At 37.7% G+C, this 27,798-nt stretch overlaps 1 protein-coding gene across 2 annotated transcripts in view; it reads right to left on the reverse strand.

The window, feature by feature from the left end:
• Positions 1 to 1,398: 1,398 nt before the first annotated feature.
• Positions 1,399 to 27,798, reverse strand: part of CRACR2B (calcium release activated channel regulator 2B) — a 29,138-nt gene continuing 2,738 nt past the window's right edge. The window contains exons 2-12 of one of the 2 annotated variants that reach the window (XM_034416822.3): positions 19,319 to 19,460; positions 17,269 to 17,348; positions 16,026 to 16,265; positions 13,609 to 13,720; positions 10,422 to 10,581; positions 9,633 to 9,779; positions 8,684 to 8,774; positions 8,459 to 8,551; positions 6,361 to 6,548; positions 4,657 to 4,728; positions 1,399 to 2,800 (exon numbers count right to left, since the gene is read on the reverse strand). In XM_034416822.3, the coding sequence (XP_034272713.2) occupies positions 2,641 to 2,800; positions 4,657 to 4,728; positions 6,361 to 6,548; positions 8,459 to 8,551; positions 8,684 to 8,774; positions 9,633 to 9,779; positions 10,422 to 10,581; positions 13,609 to 13,720; positions 16,026 to 16,247 (1,245 nt within the window). In that variant the 5' untranslated portion in view covers positions 16,248 to 16,265; positions 17,269 to 17,348; positions 19,319 to 19,460 and the 3' untranslated portion in view covers positions 1,399 to 2,640. The remainder of the gene's footprint in view (positions 2,801 to 4,656; positions 4,729 to 6,360; positions 6,549 to 8,458; positions 8,552 to 8,683; positions 8,775 to 9,632; positions 9,780 to 10,421; positions 10,582 to 13,608; positions 13,721 to 16,025; positions 16,266 to 17,268; positions 17,349 to 19,318; positions 19,461 to 27,798) is intronic. The other variant, XM_087880535.1, reaches the window with a different exon arrangement.

Here is a 27,798-nt window from a genome sequence, read left to right on the forward strand (position 1 = left end):
ATAGCAACCAATTCAAACATTTAACGTAATTTATGTAATAAATTGTTTATGGGGCCTGACATTTGGTATGTGTGGATGGGGTGTATGTATGTATGTATATGAAATTGCATCTCTTAATAACATTCAATTCAGGTTAGATATTTATTACAAAAATGTTGTCTCTCAACCTCTCTAGGACTAAGCTTGTGGTAGCTTGTGGTAGAAAGCACACAATTCTATAACCATGGTGGCAACACAATGAAATAGATACCATTTAAGATGTTCATTTCAACAAAATCACACTCTGTGCTCTTTTATTTAACTCAGATCAATAGCAGCAGCTTTACAAGTTTTTTAACTGTTTTATATCAAGTAGCCACCGCATAAAACACTAGAATTATAAAGGACTATTTAGGCCATTCTCAGAAATCAGAGGATCAAACATTTCACAGATAATAGAAAAAATCCATGCTCAGTCAAATTGACTGGACTTGCCCAGCAAATTCAAGCAACTTTGTCAAATGCTTAGAACTTGGGGGAAAATAAATTAACTCAGTGACCATTTAAAGTTATGGTGATGCTGAAAAATTGGACCAGACTCTGTAGCATCCCTTCAGTCATATGATTATGAATTGGGTGCTTGAGTGTCCAGTTTGTGATTACAATGTCACAGCAACCCATGTCACATTATCACCATTTGTGACTTTCCCTGCCAGCTTCCCACAAGCAAAGTCAATGGGAAAACCAGTAGATAAGGTTGCAAGTTGCCACAGTAAGTTGCTGCCACTGTTTTTTCTTCCAAAGAGTCCACTAGAGGACAAGATCCCAGGGACCTGCCTACAGCACTCTTGGCCTCCTGTGGCTTCAGATAACCCTCTTTCCATAACCTCTCCCAACCCAACCAAGGCCTCCACCAGCCCCCTGTGACCCCAACCATGCTCCCTAGTGTCCACCCACTGGGACTCCCGCTTCTTACCACTTAACAACTTTGCACCCTGAGGCTACAACAGCAACTGGGACTTCCAGGATTGCCACCGCTAAGCAAAATGGTCATGTGACATTGTACTTTATGACCACATTGCTTAGTAATAGTAATCCCAGTCACATTGTAACCTACGCCTATCTGCACCATTGGTCTAAAGATGTGGATGGAACATTCTACTTTTCTTGACAAATAGATCTTTATTTTATGTGACTTGGACTCACAGAGTAGGAATAAACAACAACAAAAAAAGAAAAATACAGCCTCTGGATTCACTTTGGAGGACTTAGAAGGAAGAGATGAGGAACACTATGGCAAGTACAATACCTCCAAGACTTAACATTGATGGTCATCCTCTCTGGATTTTTCCAGCAGAACCTTTTACAACTTGATCAGTATGTAAAGATGCAGAGTGTGCAAAATAAGACTTCACATCGTTCATTTTATATTCATATTTACTGAAACTTCTATTTACACGATTTTATTAATCTTTGTATCTGTACATGCTCCAGTTTAACACATCACAGGATTTGGGGAACAATGTGCAATAGTTATTTCCCTGGGTAATTATAATTACATGAAAATATTACCGAAACAAAAAAGACACCTTTTACTATTTACAATGGAATGGTAATATGTATCCTCATCAATTATTCACCTGGAGATACTTCCACACACCAATTAATCACAGAGATAAATAGTGAAATATTCTGTCAAATAACACACATTAATCTAGATTTGTAAAGCAAGCCACTGTGATCCCTCTCTTGCTCTGTACAAAATTTTACTTAGCAGCTTCAATATATCTCCAAGGTTGTTATTTTTTTTAAAAAAAACACACCTCAAAGTACTGTTTATCATTGCGCAACAAAACCGACCACAGATGTTAATCACCTTTTTTCTCTTCTTCATTGTTCTTTCATGTCTTCATTTATGAAACAGCAAGAATACTTTTCATTGGAAGCCCATGAGTCTTCTTTGGTTCATGCTCCATTTATACCTCATATTTGGGCTATATCTGTACTGTGGAATCTACTGGGGAATATACTTCATGAGATGAATATATACGTCTCATTCCTCTGAGACAAAGGTATACAAGTGTATGTGCATGTCTGTGTGCCTATGTACACACATGCCGTTATAGAAAATAAAAGGGGGGGGTAGTCCATTACGGGAGCAGCAGACCTAGGTAAGGAACAGAAAGGGTCATGCACAAATCCTTCAGGCTTTAATAAAGCTACACAACTGTGAAAACTGTGAAAAAAATCATGAATAAATATGGCAAAAGAGCTGGTACAAAGTGCTAACTGTTGTAAAGTAAGACATGGGGCTTGCAGGTAAAAGTTCCCAAGTTATTAGAAACAGTGACAATAGAGGAAAAGAGAAGACTTTTTCTTTAAACTGCATGAGGAAAATTCAATTTTCTATAGATTCAGTTAATGTGTATTTTACCTTTAGTGCAAAGAGCTCAAAAAGTGCAAACATTTCTCCATGCTTTCCGGTCCAAAGAACATCTGCTTAAAGAGTCTTTCCTGTACAATCAGAAATAGGCAAGCTATGCTGATTTTTTTTGTTGTTGTTGCAATGACACGGGTTTGCAAAAATGCAGTCCTCGCTTCATTTAGACTTAGAAAAGAAACATCCTTACAAAAAAAGAATAATTAAACTCTGTGTTTCTGTTAGTATCCCCCAGCAGGTAAACGAAATGTCCCCAAGTGATGGCAGCAACAACAGCAGGCAAAGGAGTGGTGGCTCGGGATTAAAATGTTCTTTTTCAGACTGACCATCTTCTTAGCTTCAACTGTGTCTCTCTCATCTCGCAGATTTTTGTTCATCTCTCTGCTCCAGAGGCAAGCAAGACAAACGCAAGTGTTATGGCTACAGTGTTCACGTTTGCCTTTTCCCCATATCCAAACTTAAATAATTTCCATGCTAATGATGTATAATGTAGTCATAGTATTGCCTAGTCATTCCTAAAGTAATATAAACCCTGTTCAGATTACTGTTACTTTGGCAAAATGATTGTTGCATAGCTCTGAAAGGCTGCAAGTCACTAGTGCAGAAATGATCTGACTTCCCTACTGCTATGATGTACTACAGCTCCCATAATTTCTGGTCACATTTCGAAGGTACCAGATTGTAGAAATTTCATAACCACTGATAATCATTAAAGGTACTATGGTCAATCACTCTGTTTGTCTTACCTGTTTACCAATGGTTTACTTATCAATGATTTATATGATTAATCAAATGTTCTGAATTTGCATAATGCAGTGAACTATAAAATAATTACACTGAGCTTTAATAGCAAGATAATTGTGAATCAATTTGTTGTACGAATACAGCCTTAACAGACAGAGAGGGCAAGGAAAGTAAGAAACTATTTTTTTGTATGATCACAAAGAAAATAATTTCTTTGGCACCTAGATTGCATTTAATAAATTCTGAAGAGCAGTTACTTGTATAAGGTAGCTATCATCTGAGTCCAACCCAATGTCAACTAGTCAAGGAGTTTCTGAGTTCAATTTTCCCATTTTGGCAACGATCCAACTAATATTAGACCATCCAAATATTTAATTATACAAAGTAAATTATTAATAACCTAACACATTGTATTATTATTATTCTGAATACAAAATAGCTTATACTGGGCGCTCCACCGTAAAATAAATTAAGGAGAAAAAAATAGTCAAGACTATTCTGTTCGTCTGCATGACATCATTCTGTTTCTTCCATATACCATGATCAAAATAAATCTTAAGCCATTGTTGTCTGTAAATGAGGCCAATAACTCTTAACAGCTAATTCCCCTGTAGGCCTCCCAACACTTAAAGAACTGTTTTCTCTTAACTATAAGTTAAATGCATATTGTTCCTTTCCATGGAATTGTATCTCCAAGGGATACAAGAGAGGGACATCACAAACATCCTGGAAGAATTAGTCCCAGGTAGAGGAAGAGACACTTTCTGTTTCCCCCTGCCCCCCCCCCTGTAATTCAATCACAAGCCTCCAATTGCAAAAGTCCATTTCCCTTCCTCTTTTTTAATCTTTCTTTTAATCTTCTACCATCATGTAACATATCTAGGAGCTCTGGTGGCACAGTGGTTAAAATGCAGTACTGAAGGCTACTTCTGCTGGCTGCCGGCTGCCTGCAGTTTAGCAGTTCGATTCTCACCGGCTGAAGATTGACTCAGCCTTCCATCCTTCCAAGGTCGGTAAAATGAGGACCCAGATTGTTGGGGGCAATATGCTGACTCTGTAAACTGCTTAGAGAGGGCTGTAAAGCACTGTAAAGTGGTATATAAGTCTAAGTGCTATTGCTATTCCCCAGAGCAGAAGTTCCCAACCCTTGGGCTATGGCTCACTACTGGTCTGTTCAGAACCAGGCCGTGGACACAGCGGAGGAGCACACATGTGCACGTAGCTCCATTTGCGTACATAGCTCCATTTGTACAAGTGGCCAGCACACGTGCCTGCTGCTCACGCAAATAGAGCTTTGCACACATGCACACTCACCCGCCACTTGAGCAAAACCATCACCTCTGCCTCCTCCCCCGCTAGTCCATAAAACCAGAAAGGTTGGAGACAGCTGCCCCAAAGAGGTCCACTTTCTGTACTGCTGTATTCAAGTATTTTCCAAGTAACTGAACAGACACTCACTCTTCCAACCACTCTTTTTCAGATATCTTTCTTACCTGAGGAGCTCCAACTGACGCAAAAGGCTTTGTTTTTCTTTCTGCATATTCTTAGAAGCTTGAAATATATCTCTGGGATAGAAGCAAGGAAAAAAAGATTTCATATGCGTAAATCTGTATTTTATTCTTTTGCAAACATTAATATTGGCTAAAACGTAGCAGTATTATGCCTGCTACCGGTAACTGTATATGGAGGATGGTCTAAGTAAATTAACACTAACTAGGTCTCCCCTACTTGTTTGCAGCTGCACAATGGCATAATGTTGCTTGTGTGTTTTTGGCTTAATTCTAGGTATGAATCAAGTGATGGTAATTTGCAAGCTTGCACGTTTATGGTTTCATATGCGGTGTGAACCCACACATTTTGGTTTACTGAACATGGTTAAAACGAACAATGGCTAAGTACATGATATGAACTTGGACTACTTGTTAATGGCCTATTGTTATCACAGGTTTATAGACAAGGATATTTACTTATCTGCCTTTTCTCAAAGGACATTCATATGTCCTTCTTACCTGCACTTTTTTTCCTCCAATGGTTGCATGTATACACAAGGTATAGTTTGGCCCTAAGGATACAGATCAAGTGACATACAGGGAGTCCTCGGCATACAACATTCATTTAGCAACTGTTCAACATTATAAAGGGCATTGAAAAAAGTGACTTATGACCGTCCTCACACGTACAACCATTGCAGCATCCCAGACATATGACCATCATTCATGACCTTCCCAGCCAACTACCAACAAGCAAAGTCAATGAGGGAAGCCAGATTTGGTTAACAACCGTGTGATTCACTTAATAACTGCAGTGATTTGGTTAACAGATGTAGCCAAAAAAGGTCATAAAATTGGGCACTACTCTCTTAACTGCCTTGCTTAGCAATGAAATTCTGGTCCCAATTGTCGTTGTAAGTCAAGGACTACCTGTATGTGAGCACACCAAAACAGCTTTTTAGGTAGCTTTATTTTTGATACATTCATCTCATCTAAAACATTGTGTCTATGGATACTGGGTAGTTATTGTTTCTCAACAATCACCAGCTTTGACTCTCCAAATACGTTTCTACTTCAACTCTGATGTAGGCATTTGGGATTTAATGCTCCATGTGTTTGAAGCAGACCGTATCAGTGAAAACTGGATGAAATTGTTGCACAGAGGACAAGGCCATTCTCTTACCTCTGTTTACCATGGAAAACAGGTTTTGGTCAATTAAGTACTAGCAAATAAATTATTTACCACTTGATAACATATACAGTAACTGGTTACTTGACTAGCAACATGATTCTCAAATGACATATTTTTCTAAATATTAAAGGGATTGATTTCTGTGGAGATAATGATAATATTCGTTTTGTTCCAGGACTGTCATGCCCTGTAGGTTTTGACAAAAGAAGGCCTTATATTTAAATGCTGGGGTGTTTGTTATCCAAGCTAATTCCTCCATGAAGTTGCTAGAAAAACATAATTGGAAAAAGACTTCCATCATTAGTTTATCTCAAGGAAAGGAAAGGTACTATGCCTTCTGTGTACTTGAGATTTATAAAGATTGCAGTTGAGTAAGGGAAATGAAATATCAGAAAATATTCAACCTTAAAGAGTTATCAATGTGCAACAGTCACATACAACAGCGTTGATTTTCTAATATTTCCATTCTAACTTCGTGATGCCATTCTACATCCTGCCGTTACCGCTGGTCATACCTGTTTTTCTGTTCCTGCTCTACTTGGGCTTCTTTCTGCAATTCTTGCAACCGACTTTGGGCTACTTCCAGCTCCCATTTGGTCCTTTCCAGCTGATCCAGGAGATTTTCACTCAGAATTTGTAATCTCTCATTTTGTATACGCATTTCTAGCTGCTCAGAGTGCTGGCAGTGTAACTGATGTTCCAACTAAATACAGACATTTACAAAACAAAATAAATATAGTTGGAGAACCAAGAAGTCTGAATGAAATCTAGGATTGCAATAAGAACAATATCTAATATTGTTAATGTTTTATCCTAGGGGTATGTTTTTTTATTTTTTTAAATTAATTTAAATCACCTACGACAATATGGATAGAATAATTATCCAAACAAACTCCGTTTCCCAATTCTCAATTGCATTCCTCCAAGAATAACCACCATACAATTGTGACATGAATAAATACAGTCCTTCTTACTTTGGTGGTGATTAATGTACCAGCCCAGAGTGAAATATGAAAGGAGTTGAAACCCTGCCAAAGCCATGGGCCTGGAGGTTAAAGGAAGATAGCAGATACTATTCAAAAGCAGTTGGGCCAGGCCTTGCAGATTAAGATAAGATTTCAGAAGAAACTTGGCCTACAGTCATGGATTCCTACGTCAGGAATTTTATGAAGTTTGCTGTATCAATATTATGCAATTGGCTCTCAACCAGACAGCTGTTACATAAACCAATCAGGTATGGTTAGACGTAATCATAGACATATCCACCCCAAATGAAAGGACTCCTTGTGAAAATTATTTGCTTGCCACACCATAAGATATAAATTTCTTAACACAGGTGGCAGGCTAGGCTACATTCCTCTTCAAATGGGCATTTTAAACTTATATCTTTCCTTAAATAGAACGTGGCTTTGTCCACTCTGATCTCATCCATGACAGTTTCCAAACAGATAGAAATGTTTCCGTCCATGCACGCATCCTGACTTTGCAAACAAGATATTTATTCCTGCAATACTAGTATTAATGTAGCAGCAAGGATTTCACATTGTCAAACTCATAGGCATGTCCATTCATCTCTGAAGGACCACAACATTTTTAATGCTTTGTACAAGTCACAAACCAAAGACTGTAAAAATAACACAAAGGTTTCATATCATATCTTTCAATCATATCTTGAGGTAACATGGCAATGAAAGGACAATAGAAAGCCTACAGATGGTAACACTGGTACTTATTGGAACCAAATGGACCAAGAATGATGAAATAATAAATGGAACAGAAAGCATTTTACTTCTTCCTTTCCCAATGGGTCTATATATTAATTTGCAATTTGTACAATAACCTTTTGTACCCTAATCCAGTTCTAGTTCTCCAAAAAATACTGCCAGCCAGACAAGATGTACCATATTTTTCCGAGTATAAGATGCACTTTTTTTCCTCCTAAAAGAGGCTGAAAATTTGGGTGTGTCTTATACTCCGAATGTAGCTTTTTTGAAGCTTTTTTTCAGCCCTAACGAGGCGCTACAGCTTTGCCTGCTCCCTCCGACTCTCAGCTGTGAAGTTTTTTTTCAGCCCTAATGAGGCGCTAGTGAGTGAAGCGATCTCCGTGGTTTGCCTGTTTTTCTCATTGCTTCTCTCTCTGAAGATCAGTTGTGCTTTAGAAGCTGTTTTTTATCCCCAAAGCAGGGGATAAAAAAAACAGCAAATTAATGTGCTGAAGCTGACCAGACTAAGGACGCTAGCCAAATGAATACCTGGTAGGCAGATTTTTTTTTCTTATTTTCCTCCCCAAGAACTAAGCTGCGTCTTATACTCCAGTGCGTCTTATACTCTGAAAAATACGGTACTTTCCAATGCATCTTTGCATCACTTGTGCATATACAAAAGCTTATTTTAAACCATGAGTTTCTCTTGATGAAATCAACAAATACTTGTAGCAGCCTTTCTCTATTCCACATCCTCCAAACATTTACCAAGGATTCTGGAAATCATAATCCAGTATATTTAGGGAACACTAGATTGGGCAAGGATAGTTTATAGTAAAGATTGTTACCCCTTTACTGAATGATAACTTTGGTTGTAATCATGAAAGGATGAGAAGCAGGCCTTGGTCACCTTTTTCTGCCGGTAAAGAATTTTCTCAAATTCTTGCTCTTTGTTCTGCAACTCTTTCTGAAACATGTTGTTTTTCTCAAGCCTTGTTGATGCCTGAAAAAAAAAAAAGCAGAGGAACAGATGTTCCTTTTTTTATTTTTCTTCCTCCATAAAATAATTCCCAGCACTTGCCAAACATCATAGGAGTAGTCAAGGACTAGGATTGCATGCAGATCAGGAGTTTACCTGCTGGACCAGCCTCTCCCTTTCAGCTTTAATTTGTTGCTCCATTTCCTCATAGAGACACCCGATTTCTCGGTCATGGTCAGTCTCTCTTCTAAAAGAATAGAACAGGAAGAAGGAGATATGGAAAAAGTGTATACCGTTGTTTTTCAAACTTGGCAACAATGTTGGCTGGAGAATTCTGGTAGCTGAAGTTCACACATATTAAAGTTGCCAAGTCTGAAAAACATTGGTTGGGTAAAATAAACAAAAAATGAAAACAAAGTTAGAGAACGGGGAAAATCTTTTCTTTAAAGCAAAATAAATACATTCCACTTCACCACATCATACACCCTGTCACTTTTCACATACTCTCATAGCCCTACAAAAATATCAGAATGTTTAAATAGTTGCTGCCCATAAAAAGAAAAATTCCTAAAAAGAAAAACTCAGGATTCTTTATAATAGACTTAATATGTTGTTTCTGGACAGTGAATGTTTGCTGTAAGTTTTACAATCCTATCTGCAATCTTTAGCAACTGTAACTAGGCCTTGGAAAAATTATTCCAGTAAGACTCATTTGTCAAAGGGCAAAGTGTATTAAATGACTATAAAATAAAAGATTAGATTAATCGTGTTTTATAATAAATTGACACAATGACTGATTTAAATTACTGACATTTTATCTATTTTGTTTTATTCACAAACAGTTGGCTAATCTTGGCATCAAAATTAAGCCCCATATTTTACTTCAACTATGCCTCCATGTTGTGCATGAGTATTTTATCATCAACAATATTTTACAGATTTTTTGCCTTCTAATTAAAACTTTAGGGACTATCATACTTGCACAACGTAGTCTTTCCTTTAGATTCCCACTTTCTGCTAGACCCTGTTGATGGTCCATGGGAAACCAATGTCCCAATCTTCATCTTAATAAAAGAAGCATTAAGACATTCTGGGAATTGCTTACCGTTTTAATACCAGTTCCATGGATTCTTTCTCATGGTGCAGTTCCTTGATGTATGAGGAAATATGGAAAAGAAACTCTTCAAAACTGGCTAGGAGTTCTGGTGCCTCTTTTCGGATTCGAACCCAAAGCTCTTGAACTTCACCCTGACTGGAGTAAAAGAAATGAAGATTCTAGCAAAATGCTTTTAAAAACACAACCTTAAGTTTTACTCCTACACATACTTCCTTATGATAAGAACAAGCAGAACACAAGAGGAAAGACATACATCTTAAAAGTCTGAGCTTTTTCTGGACATTAGGTTTGCGCATTTCCGCCTTCAAAATAGTTTTGGTTAACTCTTATGCTGATTTTTGCTCTTCTTCCTTCACTAACATGTCTTATGGCCATTATGGGGAGGCTTTATTAGAACAATAGCACTTAGACTTGTTGTCACAGAATCATGCATTAGCCCTTATTGGCCTAGCAACAGAAAAGCAGAAGAGTTAGTAACATTCTCCCATGGGCATAAGAAACCCATAGCCCACCTGATTTACTATAGCCCTCAGTTCTAGTCAATGTGACCACTGGTAAGAGATACTAGGAGCTGTAATTCAGCAGCAGCTGGAGAGCCAGAGGGTCTTCACCCCTATTCTACAGATTAAAGGCATTAGATATAGCTCACTAATTATATAGCGAAGAGTCTGCCAAACAAAATTCAAGGCACCTTTTTTGAACATGAGGCTGTTGAATGGAACAATTATCATAATCATACTCTAATGGAAAAAGACAGATTGGAGAGTTCCATCTTACTCTTCAAAGACCTGGGATGCTTCAAACTGCTCCAGCACAGAGCAAAACTGTTTCTCCCCTTCATCTGTCTGGTCCAATTCCTCTGACCAGCTAGACTCAAAGGTCTCCTCGTGACTGGCATTTTCAGAGTTCTGGTGTAGTTCGTTTCCTATGAACTTTCCTATGAAAATAAGTGAAAGAACACGAGATCACCTTGCAGCCCACTTCTTTTGATCTGGTTTGTAAAGAGGGAGAAGTACAATACTGACTGGAAGCCCACTGAAGTTACCAACTTCAAGACAAAGTCCCAGACTGCAGTATCAGGACCTACATAATTAATTGGGGAAGCAAAATTAGAGACCCTTTGTGAAATAGCAAATCCATAACCCCATCTTAACTTAGAAAGTGACTTTCTAAATCACACTAGCTATGTGGGTTGTCCTAAGAACAATAGGACTGGCCATCCTTAGCCCACCCACATAATTTATGCAGTGAACTGTGGTTACTCTATGGCAATGAAGGCAATTCTGCTTATCACCTTTCCCTCATTTAGTACTCATAAGTATGTTTGAGTATAAACCTCAGTCTCCCCAGCCATCCAGACCTTTCACCATGCTAGCTGAAAATTCTAGAAACTACAGTCAATCATACTAGGAGGGCAGCTTCATGGTCTTAAAAATATTCTCTGCTATTCCATACAGGTAGTCTTCCACTTACTGAATGGCTGTTCATTCAGCGACTGTTGGAAATTAAGATGGCACTGAGTGAAGATACTTAACACTGGTGTTCACAGTCACAGCCATTACACAGCCCCTGCAGTCATGCAATTGCAATCTGGGCTGTTAGCAACCTCATGTGATCACCATTTGCAATCATCCCTGCCAGCTTCCTGAGAAAGTCAACAGGAAAGCTGGATGAGAAGGTCACAAGCCATTTTGTTTCTCTAAACAGTGCACCACTTCCCCTCTCCCTCTCCCTCTCCCTCTCTCTCACACACACACCAGTTAGAGAGAAGGCTTTTCGTCTAGCCAGGGAAGTCAGTGCAGGGACATGTTGTATGAAGGAACAAAGTTGGGACAGCTTCACTTCCCTATGCAGTGCACTGACTTCCTGCCCTGCCCTAGGCTACAGAGAAAAGCTTTCTAATTTTCTAGTGCATCGTGGTGAGGGAAGCCAACATGGCTTCCTGGGACAGAATCCCACTACTGCTGGCAGCCCAAACACAGACTACGGTTGAATCCTGCATTTTATTATTATTATTATTTGGACTCCATACACATATTAATAACTCAAATTTTTAAAAACTATAGTTTGTTAAATGATTTGCTGACCTGATTTGCACATAATACGAAGGCAAAAACAAACAGTTATTATAGCATAGTGTTATATCTGCCATAACTGTTATATGCGAATTAGTGCCAAAATATGGAAGTTGCTATCAGAGAGTGCATATTGCTTTCTTCTATTACTTCTCTCTCTCTCTCTCTGGATTGTCTTGCTTAGCTCAGGAGACAGAGCACAGGGATGCCGCACCCTACCCCAGTATTTTAATAAGAGCGATTTGTCTGACTGGCTTTCTCATTTGTGATAGGCTGACTATGACATTCCCCTTATTATTATTGGCTTAGCAAACACTTGATTTCAGAGTTTTTGTTGGGAAACTGCCAGTTAGTTTAGAATCCTTGCACAACTGCAAAAAGCATAAACCTTCCACCCCCAAGATTCATGAAACCTTATGTGGTTGTTCCCAAGGGAAGGCAAACAGTCTGGGGAGATTCTTGTAATGTAGGTAGAAAACAATAAAGTTACTTGCTTTAGCTATCTATCAGTGGCTCTGGTTGCTTGCAGCTGATAGTTTTTTAATACAGCAGTTCTGATTCCTTGATAGAGAGTCAACCATTAACTATTCTGGGATTAGGCCAGTACTAGCAATATTCTATACAGGTAGTTCTCAATTTACAACAGTTTGCTTAGTGACTGTTCAAAGATATGACACTAAAAAAACTGACTTGTTGACCATTGCAGCATCCCCATGCTCACTTGATTTACATTCAGATGCTTAACAACTGACTCACATTTATGACGGTCGCAATGTCCCGGGGTCATGTGATCACCTTTTTGCGACCCTCTGGCAAGAAAAATCAATGGGGAAACCCGATTCACTTAACAACCGTGTTACTAATGTAACAACTGCAGTGATTCACTTAACAAAGGTGGCAAGAAAAGTCATAAAACGGGGCAAAACTCACTTAACAAACTTCTGACTTAGCAACATAAATTTTGGCCTCAATTATGGTCGTAAGTTGAGGACTACCTATATTGTGATTACTGCCTCCTAAATGTGTAGCCTTGGTCAAATACCTGAACTGTTTACCCTTGGAACAACAAGATATTTACCCTTTGGACAAAATATACCATATCATGTCTCTATTCTAGTTCATCAAATCAGAATCTCTCACTGCTTTCCTACCCAATTTCCTAGGTCTGTTCACTTTGATCAGCCTGCTTCTCAGCAAAGTCTTAGAACTGTTGACTTTAGTTGTCTTCTTAAACAGAGGAACTTGGCTTCTTATAATCAGCGTAAGGTAGTAACCTCCCCTCCTTCAAAACCAGCTCATACCAAATGGATCTTTTTTACAGTATCTACTTTGCCCGCATGGGGGATTCATGCTTGCTTGGTATTTTAGCAGTAAATGGGAAGTGTTGGAAGACTTTTTAATAGGACAGCAGGTTGTTGCAAGGAAACCTCATCCCAACATGACTCACAATAAGAGGAAGTACATTCCATACTCTGTTCTGCAAACATGAAGCTTGGTGTGGCTTCCAGATGTTCACTACTCTGAGAAACTTGTTTGCGGAATAGACATGGGGCAAAACAATTCCTGAAGGTTCACCAACATTTGTAAGCGATGTTTGTTTTACTAAACAGTAAAATGGCAAAGACAAATAGTTCACCAGCTTGGATCTACTCCTCGTCTATCCATTCCTACCTCTTTGCTTCATAGTAGAGCAATATTTTCAGTTCTCCATATATCACTGCCTTGCCTGCTACAGTAGACTCAGTTCTCAGTATGGTTCCATTCTCAGCTCTCAGCTGTCTGAGAACAGAAATATGGATTTCCTGTCTACTGTTTGCCTTCAATAGGAGCAGCTGTCATTGTTCCACATGTAGTGATGATCACCTTCCAAACTCTCCTTCTTCTCTTACCTAGGCCTACACTGAATTCTACTGGGGTGAGGTAACCATTATTGTCTTGCACCAGACTGTCAAAAACAGCCTCCAGCTGTTCAGTGGTGAATGGTAGCTCACTTTGTAACCGCTGTGGAAAAGAAGAAAAAGGAGGATCAGATTCAGGATTTTTATCTATAATTAACAGAACAAATAGAAAATATTATTCCCACCTTATTTACCCAGCTTGCCAAGTTCTTGTACAATGGCAGATGAAAAAAATGGGGGGGGGGGGCTTTCCTTGAATATGTGGATCTGACGATTTGCACTCTTGCATTTTCTGCTCTAAACTCATATTAATGGGTAGAATTTCTAGTTAAGGTGTGTCTTAACCATTATAGTCTATAATTATAATTAGCATTTAGTATGATAAACCAGAGAATGAAGTCCTGAATAACCTTACTGGTATGCAACTCATGGAAAATTGGCAGACGTCATATAAACAATGAACATTCAATTTTGCCAGGGCAGAAACTGGGTGTTCTCTAAGTGCACACTCTGTCCAATTTAGCTGCAATTCATAGCCACAACCATTCATTTGGTATTTCTTCTGCGCCTTTAACAGCATTCTTCAAAGTATGCAAATATATGCAAAAGAAGGGACCAGGATAAGCTCTTTTTTTTTTTTTTAGCTTTATATCCCTTCAATAGCCTTCACATGTTTTATTTCTTCATGGCATAGAAAGACACAGGAAGATGGCCACTGAAGTCAAAGTTGCATTTATGCAACAACAGGCATCAGAATGCCTGTACTTTCTTTTGGATTTATGCTGAAGACTTCCTTGCCTTTGGGAGTAGATGCAGGTGCAGGTGTGAATTAGACACAGTATCTGTACCTATCGTTCAAGAATCTGTGTGAAGAATTTTTCTGCCTCTTGGTAAAATTTAGATATATGTCTGTATATCTTTTAGATATGTCTGCATACATAAGAATAAATGGATACATATCTTTTAGATATGTGTCCCTTTATTCTTATGTATACAGACTAAGTGTTTTTAAAGTAATGAAACATGGTCTTTGTCTATGTTGTATTAAATTTGTTTAGGGACTTTTTCTTATTTTAAAAAATTCACTTGGGCCAAATTTGGCATGCATGGGAAGTAAGAGCTAATGTGGAAGATGATACAAGATTCACTATTATATTAATCCACAAGTTTATATAACCCTAGCTTATAAAATAAATTAGAACTGATTCATATCATATATTAAACCATAAACTTTGATTTCGTTGTCAACATAGGTAAGCCAATTAATACTATGGCAATGTATAATTACTATGGCAGATGGTTATGTTCAGCATTTTTAAGCTGAACAATAAGTAAAAAGTTTGAAATACACTGAACACACCAATGTTGGAGAAAAGCTGAAAAGATGATGGTCATGAACCAAGAGAGGTGAGAAAATGATGGTTGGAATCTTGACAGCCTAGTAAGGCTTAATTAGACAAACCAACGGAACAAATAAAAGGAACCAATCAGAAAGTGGAAAGTGGATCTTCATGTGACAATTACCAGATGACTGAATGAGCAAGAGACCATCACCAGCAACATAAACAAGAACTATCTCTGTACGTTGTGAGAAAAGGCAAAAGGACAACACAAAGTAAAAAAAAATGTCTATGGAGATTCTCAGTCAACCAGGTCATGGTTTTCCCAAAGGTACTTTTTCAAAAGGCAACTGGAATTTGTTTTTCCTTGAAGAAATTTCGCTTCTCATCCAAGAAGCTTTTTCAGTTCTGAAGAAGAAGAACTGAAGAAGCTTCTTGGATGAGAATCAAAACATCTGCAAGGAAAAACAAGGCCCAGTTGCCTTTTGAAAAAGCACCTTTGGAACAAAATAACAAAGTACTAAACTGGGTTAGCTAAGCAACCAAAAAGTACAGAACATGATATGGGCAATTTGGATTTCTTTCCAAATGTGAGAACATATAAAAAGGAAAGATAAATATCAAACTTTGAGCAGCTGACTGACCAACGACAGAAAAGAACCTAAGGCAGTTAAATGATGACAGTTTTCACCATTCCTTTCATTCACTTGAGGGCATAGGGATAGGGAAAACTAATATCAATCATGGGTCAACACCAATCTTCAGCTTTAGTATTACATTTAAGCTAAGACTTTAACAGAAAACCATTTTATGCTGAACCTATAATAATTAAATTATGTTGCATAATATTTGATGTCAGTCTGATACTTGGTTTGCTCCAGTACTGTTTTCAAAAGCTCAGGCTTGAATGTTCTGCTTTGTATTTCGAACAGAATCTGTTAAATAAAGTGATATGCTTCTTCCCATGAACTATGATATGTTCCTAAACCTAGTGGTTGGATTCACACAATACATCAAACAAGCAAACCATATAGTATCCTGAGAAGCCAGCCAGTGTCAGATCCTTACCTGCATGTCAAATCTTGTTATGAAACCCTTCTCTTCCTTATCACAGAGCCGGAAGAGCTCCTGGGCTTTTTCCAGCATTTCCACTTGTGTGTTTCTCTCACCACTCAAGCAGAGAAGGGGAGAAGGAAGTGAAAGAGAACGAGAGGCACTTTCAGTCATTCCATTAACTTCCTTGTCTTCCTGATGGAGAGTTTTGGAAGGTTTTTTCCCAGATCTCTGCATTGCTTTGCAAGCTTTTCACTGGAATGATAAAACATTTGGGGGGAGGGGGGAAATGAACTTAATTACTTTTCTCCTTAAAATACTGAACGAGAGACTTCCAAACATGTTCTGCAATGAAACTACTGACAATAATCATTTATATGAGTGAAAAACAGGGAAAGAAAAGTATTTTCCACAATAACACTGAGTTCTGCCAAAATCTCCATCTCGAACATAGCTCTCATGTGCTTTGGAGGAAGTGAAATGTAGTGTTCTAGAACATTGCAGAATAAATAAATACTCTATGCTGTATGTATAGAATATGCGATTGTTAAAAGTGAGTCTTCTGCTGCAAATATAATCGAGATGAAATCACTACAGCACCACATTTGGAGAAAATAAAATAGAAAAGAGCAGAGGTGAAATCTAAAATTTGTTACTACTGGTTCTGTAGTGGGGGGGGTAATGGTGGGGGGTAATGTGATTGGGTGGGCGTGGCCAATTTTTTTTTACTTTTAAAACCATTTTTTACATGTAAAACCATGTAAAAAAATGCTTTCAAAAGGCTCTGACGATCCCACCTGAGTTGCCTGATTAGCAGGCAACTCAGCTGGGATCGTCAGAGCCATTTAAAAGAAAAAAAAAGCTCTGATGATCACGCGGTTCAGCTGGGCATGGGGGGGCAGGGGCAGGGATTTTTGCCACCGGTTCTCCGAACTGCCTGCTGCCATCGCTACCTACTTGCCCGAGCCGGTCCGAACCGGGAGCATTTCTCCCCTGGAAAAGAGGCATGCCACTATTCCAGACTTTAATATTTGAAAGTCTTTTATATTATACCACCATTGATTTAGATTCAAGAAAACTCAGTTTTTGCTTCTTATGTCTACAATCAATTTCTAAGTTTAGGACGCAGCTTATAATTTGCTTCCATAAAATGTTTAGAACATATAATGGATTGAGGCTATAATTTTGATGAGAATAAGTAATGCTAAATTCCATGGGATTACTTCTGGAAAAACATGCCAGGAAAAAGGCTACTTACATACATATTACATTGCAGGCTTGCTGATGTAGAAGAGTATCTTGTATTTTTGTCCATAAATCTGGTATGAAATTTATCTACTGTAAAACAAAAACTACAAATATTAAATACTATAGAACAGATCTGAGATAATTACAGATACTAAATAAATATCAAACTAAAACCTATTTCATTCAAGTACATATGCTTCCACCAAAACAAGAGTATCAGTTTCACAGGTATGACTGATAACTTGCCTTCTAGAAAAAATCTTATTTGATCAAACTCTACTAAACTAAGTTGTAGATACATATCATCCCTGAATGATAGATATGTGTTGGAAGGAAGGAATATAAATCTTTGTAAAAATAAACAGCACTTATATTTGGAAAGTTACTCTTCAGTACTTAACTCAAAAAAAAAAAAAGAGAGAGATTTATTTAGCGGATGATGAGAACACGACAGAAGGGAAGTATACACACAATCCACGTACCGTATTTTCCGGCGTATAAGACTGGACGTATAAGACGACCCCCAACTTTTCCTGTTAAAATATAGGGTTTGGGCTATACTCGCCGTATAAGACTATCCCTCTTCCAACGCACACCAAATAAAAATTAAAAAACATCAACTGGCTCACCCACAATGTAAAAGCAGCTGTGCTAGACCCAAAATGGCCCCTGCAACAAGCAGGAACCTCACACAAAAATCCCCAAAAAACAACTTTCACACTTTACACACAAACAACACAACACAACTGGCTCACCCACAATGTAAAAGCAGCTGTGCTAGACCCAAAATGGCCCCTGCAACAAGCAGGAACCCCACAGAGCCACAAAAAGCACAAAAACTCAACTTTTACACTTTACACACACAAAATTCCACATAAGCTTTGTGAGATTTTGTGTGTTTGTGTAGTTAGAGTGAAACACACAGAAACACACTAAATCTCAGAAAGCTGCACAAATATTATTTTATTTTATTTTTATTTTTATATAAAAGCTAAATTTAAAACTTCCTAAACTTTAAATGGCTAGGTCTAAAAAAGAACTAAAAAAACCCCCAATTAACTATTTTTTTTAAAGCTCCCAAAGGGGAAAAAAACTTACCCAATAGAACAGGGGTCTCCAACCTTGGCAACTTTAAGACTTGTAGACTTCAACTACCAGAATTCCTCAGCCAGCTTTGCTTTGCTGTCTGAGGAATTCTGGGAGTTGAAGTCCACAACTCCCTGCCTGTTTGATTGCAGGCAGGGAGTTGATTGCTGATGGAATGGAGTCAGGCAAACGAAGCAAGGCAAGTGTTGCAACTAGCAGCTAAGGTAAGCAAGCTGGAGGGGAAAAACTTTTCCTTTTACATGGCTCTGGCGATCCCAGCTGAGTTGCCTGATTAGCAGGCAACTCAGCTGGAATCATCAGAGCTTGGATCGCCAGAGCCATGTAAAAGAAAAAAAGTTTTTTCCTTTTAAATGGTTCTGACGATCCTAGCTGAGTTGCCTGATTAGCAGGCAAATCAGCTGGGATGGTCAGAGCTTGGCTCATCAGAGCCTTTCAGGCTGGTCTGCCTGGTTACAGGAGAATGACACCGGCTTATAAGATGACCCCCGACTTTTGAGAAGATTTTTATGTGTTAAAAAGTCATCTTATATGCCGGAAAATACAGTAATTATATACAAACTTCTCGGGGCATTTGGCGGTGGCCTCATAACTGGATGTTCAATGTATCCTGTTTCCCCGAAAATAAGACATACCCTAATAATAAGCCCAACTGAGTTTTTGAGCGCATGCGCTAAAATAAGCCCCCCCCTCAAAAATAAGCCCTCCCTGCAAATATTTAAATGCATGTGCAGCAGGTCCCCGCCATTTCCTCTGATTAGGGTTAGGGAGACAGAGCTGGAAATCAGGTAAGTTGGCCAGAGGAGCCCCGTCTTGCTCCATGTATCCCAAAATAATAAGACCTCCCGAAAATAAGGCCAACCGCTTATTTCAGGGTCCAAAAAAATATAAGATAATAATATATCTTATTTTCAGGGAAACACTGTATATAAAAAAGAGATTAACAGATAAAATACCTTTAAAGACTTCATTTCGATGGCAGAGATCATAAATCCTTTGCTATCAAGTTCACAGAAGCCTTTGTTTTTTACAACTCTTCAAAAGCTGAAGAATTAACGCAGTTTTTCTTCAAATGGGGCACATTTTCTCCCCCAAAGCCTACAAAGACCAAACATTCATTATGTAATTAAAACCATGAAAAGAATCCATGCCATTTGAAAGAAAAATCAAAATAGTATTACTATAAATGAGGACACAGAAACACAGACATGTGTATTATCTGAAATGTTTATTCTCCTTTTAGTCCATTCAGTTTGCTCATAAAGAGTCCTTTGACAGAAAACAGGAAAGACCAGTAAGAAGATACGTTAGAATACTGGTATGGTATTGTATGTTCAACAGAAGAGATTAGCACTAAGGGAAAGTAGCAGGATGTATTCACACTATCACAATGCTTATTGCAGCTCAGTTGGTTCAGCACAGCAGAAGTCTAATTTTAAAAAGTCCTTATTTCTAAAATATGATAAACAAAGGCTGTCTAACTCTTAAGTGCCCTTTCCTAAGGATTATTAAAAGCTAAATTACTTCAATGCAGTGTAGCCAAAGGCAAAGGATCACATTTCACAATGAGGGAAACAGAAAACCTTCCTCCAAAAACTCCAAAGACATTTTGTGAGAGATGCAGAGGAATAAGACCCTGTTGTTGTTGTTGTTTATCCCAGTTACTTTGTACAGCAGTGTTCTAGCAGAACTTTAAAATAATGTAATATTTTCTCTCTTCTTCCAACAGTGACCAGAAATATGGAGTCTGCAGGCAAAATGAGGCTACACTTCGTCCAAATTATGGGGTTTTGGTGCTTGTTTGCTTGCAGATATTTCATTACCCGATTAGGTAACTTCATCACTGCCAATGAGTGTGGAGTTTGCAAATTCAGAGAGCATCAAGAACTCCACAATTCAAGCCTGAGTGACATATGTTCTCTGCATTTGTCCAGATTGTTAGACAGAGATGCTGGGATGTTAAGTCTTCACACAGACTCTAAGCAAAAGGATACAGATAATATAGATGCCTGAGTCATACATATATCTGGGAGCTGTCCCAGGATGGAGTTCAATAAAAGCATGGGATTGGTCTTCTTTATTGCTCTGGCTTAATAGCTGGAGAAATATTTTGCTAGACATTTAGCATTAGTTATTTAAGATCTTCAAACAAGATATATTATATCAATTGGTAGATTGTACAGATATTCTAAGTGGGGGAAAGGATATTTTAGATAAGAAAAATGGCAGATACTGGCATTAAATGAGTGATAATATACTCAGCTCCCCATCAGGAAATTAGTAAAGTTACCAAGGCAAAGTATCTTTCAAGTCATGTTAGAAGTTTAGTATTTCTTCAAAGCTTAGTACTTGATGGACATATTCATGCAGTTTTTCACTGGCAGTAAGAAATTGCCTTGCCTTTAAAAACAGACATCCGGGTCAGGTTTACAGTACAACCTTGGAATTTTCCAGAGGTCTCCCATTCAAGCACTAACTAGGAAAAGCTGTTTTACTTCTGGGTTCAGACAAAGTTGGTTGGGTTGTAGTACCTATTGAGATGATAAAATTCTGACTTTTATCAAATGCCTATTTAAAAATACATGGTTAAATAACAAATGTATCTTACAGGTAATCCTTGATTTACAAAAGTTTATTTAGTGACAGTTTGAAGTTACAACAGCACTGAAAAAAGTGACTTATGACCATTTTTCACACTTATGACCATTGCAGCATTCTCTGTGGTCACGATTGAAATTTAGACACTTGGCAACTGACTCATATTTATGACGGTTGCAGTGTCCCAGGGTAATGTGATCACTTTTTGCAACCTTCTGACAAGCAAAGTCCATGAGGAAGTCAGAGTCACTTAACAACATTACTAATCTAACAACTGCAGTGATTCACTCAACAATATGGCAAAAAAGATCATAAAATGAAGCAAAATTCACATAACTGTCTCACTTAGCAACAGAAATTTTGGGCTCAGTTGTGGCCATAAGTTGAGGACTACCTGTATTATTTATGCATAAGACTAATGACTGAGAGATACCTGTGTGTAGACTGGCCTGGTAACAGCACACCCAATTTAAGTTCAAATATATGCAGCTTTTCAGCTGCCTTTGAGTGTTCAGCATCACCTTTCCTTAACCTGGTGCCCTCCTTATTTAGAATTCAACTTCCATAAACCAAGTCAGGAAAGCCAATAACTGGAATGAGTTTGGAACAAGTAGAAGCAGAGTTTCTCAAGGGCATCTTTCTTTATAGGGTTCCAAACTATACCCACTCACAAAATAAGACCCAAGTATAATTAGCTTTTTAAAGTACTGACATTAATTCAAATGCAACAACTTCTTTAAAAGCAGAACATTATCGTTGCCTCTTTATTAAAGAGATGGGGATGAAAACCTAATTATACATTCTCTTAGGAAAAGCATAATTACAGTATTACATTTTCAATTAAACTTTAATCCTATGAGTTGTTCAGCAAAAATTTCAATAAAATTCCCTTTCCCATGAAGCAATTTATATTAGGAAGACCCTTGCTATTGGCATCTCTAAGAGATTGATACTAAAAATAATAACTAAGTTGAGACTGAACACATAGTCCTGAACAACAACGTCACTGCTCATTTCCATAATCACTTTATCCTATAATAACAGGATCTTTATGGTTGATTCCTCATGCCTTTGTGAGCCAGTCTAAGGTTTCCAGTTTAGAAGACTTCCGAAGAGATATATTGTATGCCTAGCACAAAACCTTTTCAATGCTGACACCAACATTTGGGAAGAATATTGAGAAATCTACTGGATGTGTTTGTGCTTATATTGATATTTTAACAAAACTATGTCACTTACTGTGGTCAAAGCAGACAAGACATTTACGTAGTGCAATTGCCCTTTCTCAACTGAAGAACGTTAGGTACATTCTGCTGTGTTTTATCATTATATTTATCTTCTTACTTTCTTGAGAAAATACAATAAGGGAAGATGGAACAGATGCACAATGTCTTTTGATGGTAATGCCAAGAACTGTTATTGGGAAACATCCCTCTGCTTGGTGTGCAGGATGCACCAGGCTGAAATTTGGTTTGGGCTGATCATGATGTTTGAATGGATTAGCTTCAAGAGTGAAGTAAATCACTGTTGTTTGTTCAACAAATGATAAATAAAACAAACTGTGGCAAAATTCGGCAGTCTTCTTTTTCCTAACCTTCCAAGTTCCCTAAATGGACAAAAATCGGTAGCAAAGTTTTCCATCATTTTGAAATGAAAATATATGAAATCCATAATGGAATTCTTAAAACAGATTCAACATAATTAAAAAAGATTCCATGGCCCTTCCCACTTATGAAACCCAATTAAGAGCCTTGGTACTACAGTGGTTTAAAGCACCCTGTTATTAACACAGCTGCCTGCAATTTACTGCTGGTTCGAATCTCTCCAAGGCTCAAGGTTGACTCAGCCTTCCATCCTTTCTAAGGTAGGTTAAATGAGGACCCAGTTTGTGGGGGCAATAAGCTGACTTTGTATAAATATACAAAAGTATGAAGGCTATTGCTGAATGCACTGTAAGCCGCCCTGAGTCTCCGGAGAAGGGCGGCATATAAATCAAATTAAAAAAAAAAAAATTAAAAGAAAATTTCTCCATCAGCCTTTTGTTTTATTGCTCCATTCAATATGGAGTTCTCTTTCGAAATGATAAGTGGTCTCTGGGAATCAAAACTCTGCCCACTCTTAAACTGGTGCAATACCCATATTCAGCCTAAAGGAAAACAGTAGAGCTCATATAAGCAGTTATTAGATATACTGTACCTTGCAAGACAAAATAGCAAGTGCTGCATTCTGTTTATGACCTCCAAAAAGGTTCTAAAAATCCCCTGCTTTTCTAATTGGAAGAAGAGATTTTTGGTCTAACATTTAGCTCCTTTCTTTCACTATTTGAAATCACCTCTCCCATCTTGAACAGTCCAACTCAGTTATTTGAAAAGCCAAAAAGATGGACAGATATCTTATTTTGCAAAACGTAAGAGCTCACTAGAATCTGATTTGCCAAAAAGGAAAAAAAAAAGAACAATAAAAACATATAGCTATAAGCTTCTTTCTACACAGCATTTCTGACAATTTATTTTCTCTAACCCTTTGAAATCTCCAAAATCAACTCACACAGAACAATCTCTGTGTGTGAGAATGGTGCTGATTGAAAATGGAAACAAGTCCAAATAAACACATTGGGATTTACACACAGTATACATGTATAAAATGATATATTTTGTGACAGAGAAGTGAATTACTATATATTTTATTCCACTGGCATTCACAGGATTTTTTGATATGGTACCATAAGATGGATCCTAGGAATAAGGAAATCTGCAGAAAATTCTACCCATTATGCTTGGCTAGATTGCTATTTATTTTATATTTAACAAGGACAATTTTGCACACATTTTTGCACGAATGCTGATAGGTACAATATTGCCCTGTAATTGCTACTGGGCATGTATTTGTTTTCTTTCCATTAAGTCAGGAGGAAGCCAAAGCGAGCAAAATCTGTTTCAGAAATGTCAAAGGAGGGTGCTTTTTGTTTTGAAAAGCAGATAGCTCAAGGCAGCAAGCCAAGAGAAAGATGCCCTTGGCCTTCTGTACACCGGCCAAGGGCACCAGATTTTGGCACAGCAACAGAAATTCTAACACACTGGAGATCTTTGGTGCCAGGATCATGGGAGAGTTTAACAGCCTTGAGTAAAGCTCTTCACTTATGGATACCAGAGCAGCCCTCTAAGGTAATATTTACCTAGCAAAAGCAAACGTTGACATACCAACGTCAGAAGGAACATTTGGTCAGGTGAGAGAGTCAGAGTTACTTGGGGATTTTCCTCCGTCCTTCATTTCTTGACTGCTTCTTTCCTCAAACCTAAACAGCTATTTTGTCTTGGGTGCCCTTTAATATCACTCCAATGACCGGGAGCTGAGAAGGTACATAATTGATTGGATCCTTCTAGCAATTACAACTCATATGAGAGGGGCAAAGGCAGACAGTGTAAAGTCAAACAGGAATGGGGGACCTTGTCAGAAGTTTCATTCAGGTACATAAAATGATGAAAACAGGAACTGCAACAAATTGGAGGTTAGTGTGAGAAGGGTAGTTACCCTTACACTGAAAGTATCTGTGATGCAAATACTGTTGTACAATCTAAAGTAAGAAAACTAGAAAGTTGAGAAGCGAGTCTTAGAGGACATATGGTAAAAGAACATAGTAAATTAATTAGGTGAAGCTTTTGATTACAGTACTAAGCTCTTTGCTATGCTTTATTATTCCAGCTTATTAACAATTGCTTCATACGCAAACTTTTAGAAATCCAAAACACGTGAATAGATATTGTTAGACTATCTGGGAGCCAAAAGACGTAAATTCATGTCCCCTCTTTGCTATTAACTGGTTGAAGAGCTTAAAATAATAAAGCTTTTCCTTGAACTACCTTTAAACCTAAGGGGAACGTGGGATACTAATAATTTTACAGTTTTACTCCTGGTAGATATTGTATGCATGTATGTTTGCACCTGCATAAATATATGAGCTCCTCCAGTTTTTCTCCTTGTGTGTTCTTTGAAAAAGTGATGCCATCCCAGGTCCAATACATTTAGGTTAGATTTTGCATAGGTAGCCTGATATTTAATTCTCTTCATATCACCTTGTGTTCCCCAAAAATACACTGAGCAGAGCTATTTACCAATACTCTGGCATAATTTCTGCAACAAAACTTACGAAAGCAGGGAACAAAAGATATCCACCTCCACATAAGAATAAATATAAGTTGAAATAATAATTATTATGGGAATATATAATGGAATGTGAAAATTACCTTGGGGGGGGAGATGCTGCTTAGGGAATAATCAGATAAAAAGGGGGAATGCCCACAGCTGAGTAATGGACATAGAAAGAAACTTAGAATTTGCCCAATGAAATAGGCAGTAAAAAGAGATTGCAGAAGACTTGTACAGCTGTCAGAATGTTGCTGATTGTTCCATCTGGAGAATAATAAAGCTAAGCTTTATTATTTTAAGCTCTGCAACCAGATAACAGCAAAGAGAGGAAATGAATTTACATCTTTTGGCTCCCAGATAGTCTAACAATATCTATCTACGTTTTGGCTTTCTAAAAGTTTGCATATGAAGCAATTGTTAAAAATGCAGTTTGCCCCATGCTTCCAAATATATGGCCTCTGCAGGTAAAAGGATAAGAAAGAATTCCAGAAGCCATGCTCTGTACAGGTAGGTCATCAACTTACAAGAGTTCATTTAGCAACCGTTTGAAGTTACTGAAAAAAGTGACTTGTGATTGTTGTTCACACTTATGTGAACAAAAATGGTCATAAGTCACTTTTTTCAGTACCGTTGTAACTTTGAACGGTCACTAAATGAAAACTGTTGTAACATGAGGACTACCTGTAATTGAGCTTTCACAAGCATGCTAGTAATTGAAGGCAGAGTTCATGAGTGGGTTGAATCACCCATCTGAAACCTTGGACCTAAGCCCAAACATTTAGACTTAAATGTGCACAAAGAGCACATTTGTTTCTCTTGGCTGGAATGGACAATTTCCTCAAAGTTGGGAGAAGTAGGATCTGCACATCAGGGGACACACGTCAGCAAAGATTTATCTAATGGAGTGGTGTCCACTGAGAATTAGTATTGTACAGTTTCAAGTAAAACCAGTTGGGATTTGTGTTATAAAAGCTCATGGTGGCTTTGCCTTTGGTATAGAATGTTATGAAATAAAAAGGTCCAGTACTGCCAAGTTTGGTAAACTGACAAGATAAATACTTGACGGGGGGGAAAAATACTGTAGTCTTTGAAGCTGGCTCCAATAGGATATGCCAAACTCATAGCTGATTGGACTGACCTTTCAGCCACGTTTTCTCTCTTCCTTAAATGTAGCTCAGACTCAATCTTGAATAGGGTTTGTGTGTGTGTGTAAAACTTAAATTATTAATCAAAGCACATGTGACAAACTATCTCTTATCCATGGCCCTCAAAACTATGCCAGGCTGAAAATCTCTCATTTCCAGAATCTAACTCCATGCTTTTAAAAAACATAATGTATGTTTTATTATCCTCTTATAGTCACTGCTGCTCCAAATCAGGAACCGATTTATCAAACTGATATCTAATCACACGGATGGTAATCCACTGTCCACATGTCATACACAGCTCCACAACAATAATCGTGTGGCTCTTGGGATTGGCCCTGTTCCTAAATGTGCTACTAACATGCGGAGGTAGTCATTTCCCCCTTGCTTTAATACTGGCTTAATCTTTGGGAAGTGCAAGATTCATTTTAAAAGAAGATCCTGCTTGCAATTAATATGACTCCTACCACAGCATACCACAGCATAAGAACATGAGGTCCTTGGACACTAAATATTCCCCAAGCCTGCTTTAAAACAACTACAAACAGCAAATAAAAGAAACTCTGCAATTCATGTAATTGCAATATGTTCATTTGAGTGGGAATGGAAACAAAAATCGCTGTTATTTTCAGTGACTGGAATCAAAAGGAAATTGTGCTCTCTGATTTAGGCAAAGAACAAGCACAATTAAACAAGATTATCCACTCTATAAAAGTAGGTTCCACTTGCTACAGGATCTAAAAGTAAAGCTAACTTTCATTCTATTACCGCTACCAGAACTAATTGAACATTTCTATTTTGTAGGTACGGTAGCTAAATTGACAGTTATCTGCCAATATATGACATGCTAAAGTTGTTACATCTGTGTATCAATATAATTTATTATGGTGTTAGTTTTTGTGAAACAGAGTTTAGGTCAAAAAATGAAATATAAGTCTAAACTGGCATTTTTAGGGTGTGTGTCACATTCACTTTTTTAAAAATAAAGACAGATGGAGAGAGGGATAGAAAACATGCTAGATTTTATACAGAACCAAAGACACATAGATAGTCCTTATTTAGCAACCATGATTGAGACTAGAAATTTGATTGTTAAGTGAAGTGAACCACAGCTATGTTTATTATCTCCCAGTTCACCACAGATCTGCTATAGCTGCTTCTGGAATAGTACATTTTCATAAAACACATTCAAAGAAATTCTACCTTAATGCATGAGACTTCACAAGGAAGTTAGCATTTTGTACCTCTCACATTTGTCTCAAAGTATCTTTACCATATAGCTTTGCAACATTCACTATCCAACAAAAAGTCATCCAATAAATTATAGAACAAATAAGAAAAAATTACTATACAATCTTAAATTGTATGTGCAGAGGACTAAACTAATAGAATTTATGCTTTAGCAACTCTGCTTAAAATTATACTGCAAGAATAAGTGGATAAGTGTCCTCTCTTATAAGGGATACTTTCAAAAGAACAAGGATTTCCATTTTTCATAAACACTACTTTATGATCCATCCCTTGGTTTTTAATATTCTGCAACATAC

This window comes from Pantherophis guttatus, chromosome 1, assembly GCF_059756535.1.
Source record: "Pantherophis guttatus breed Tessera chromosome 1, ASM5975653v1, whole genome shotgun sequence".
Lineage (NCBI taxonomy): Eukaryota > Metazoa > Chordata > Lepidosauria > Squamata > Colubridae > Pantherophis > Pantherophis guttatus.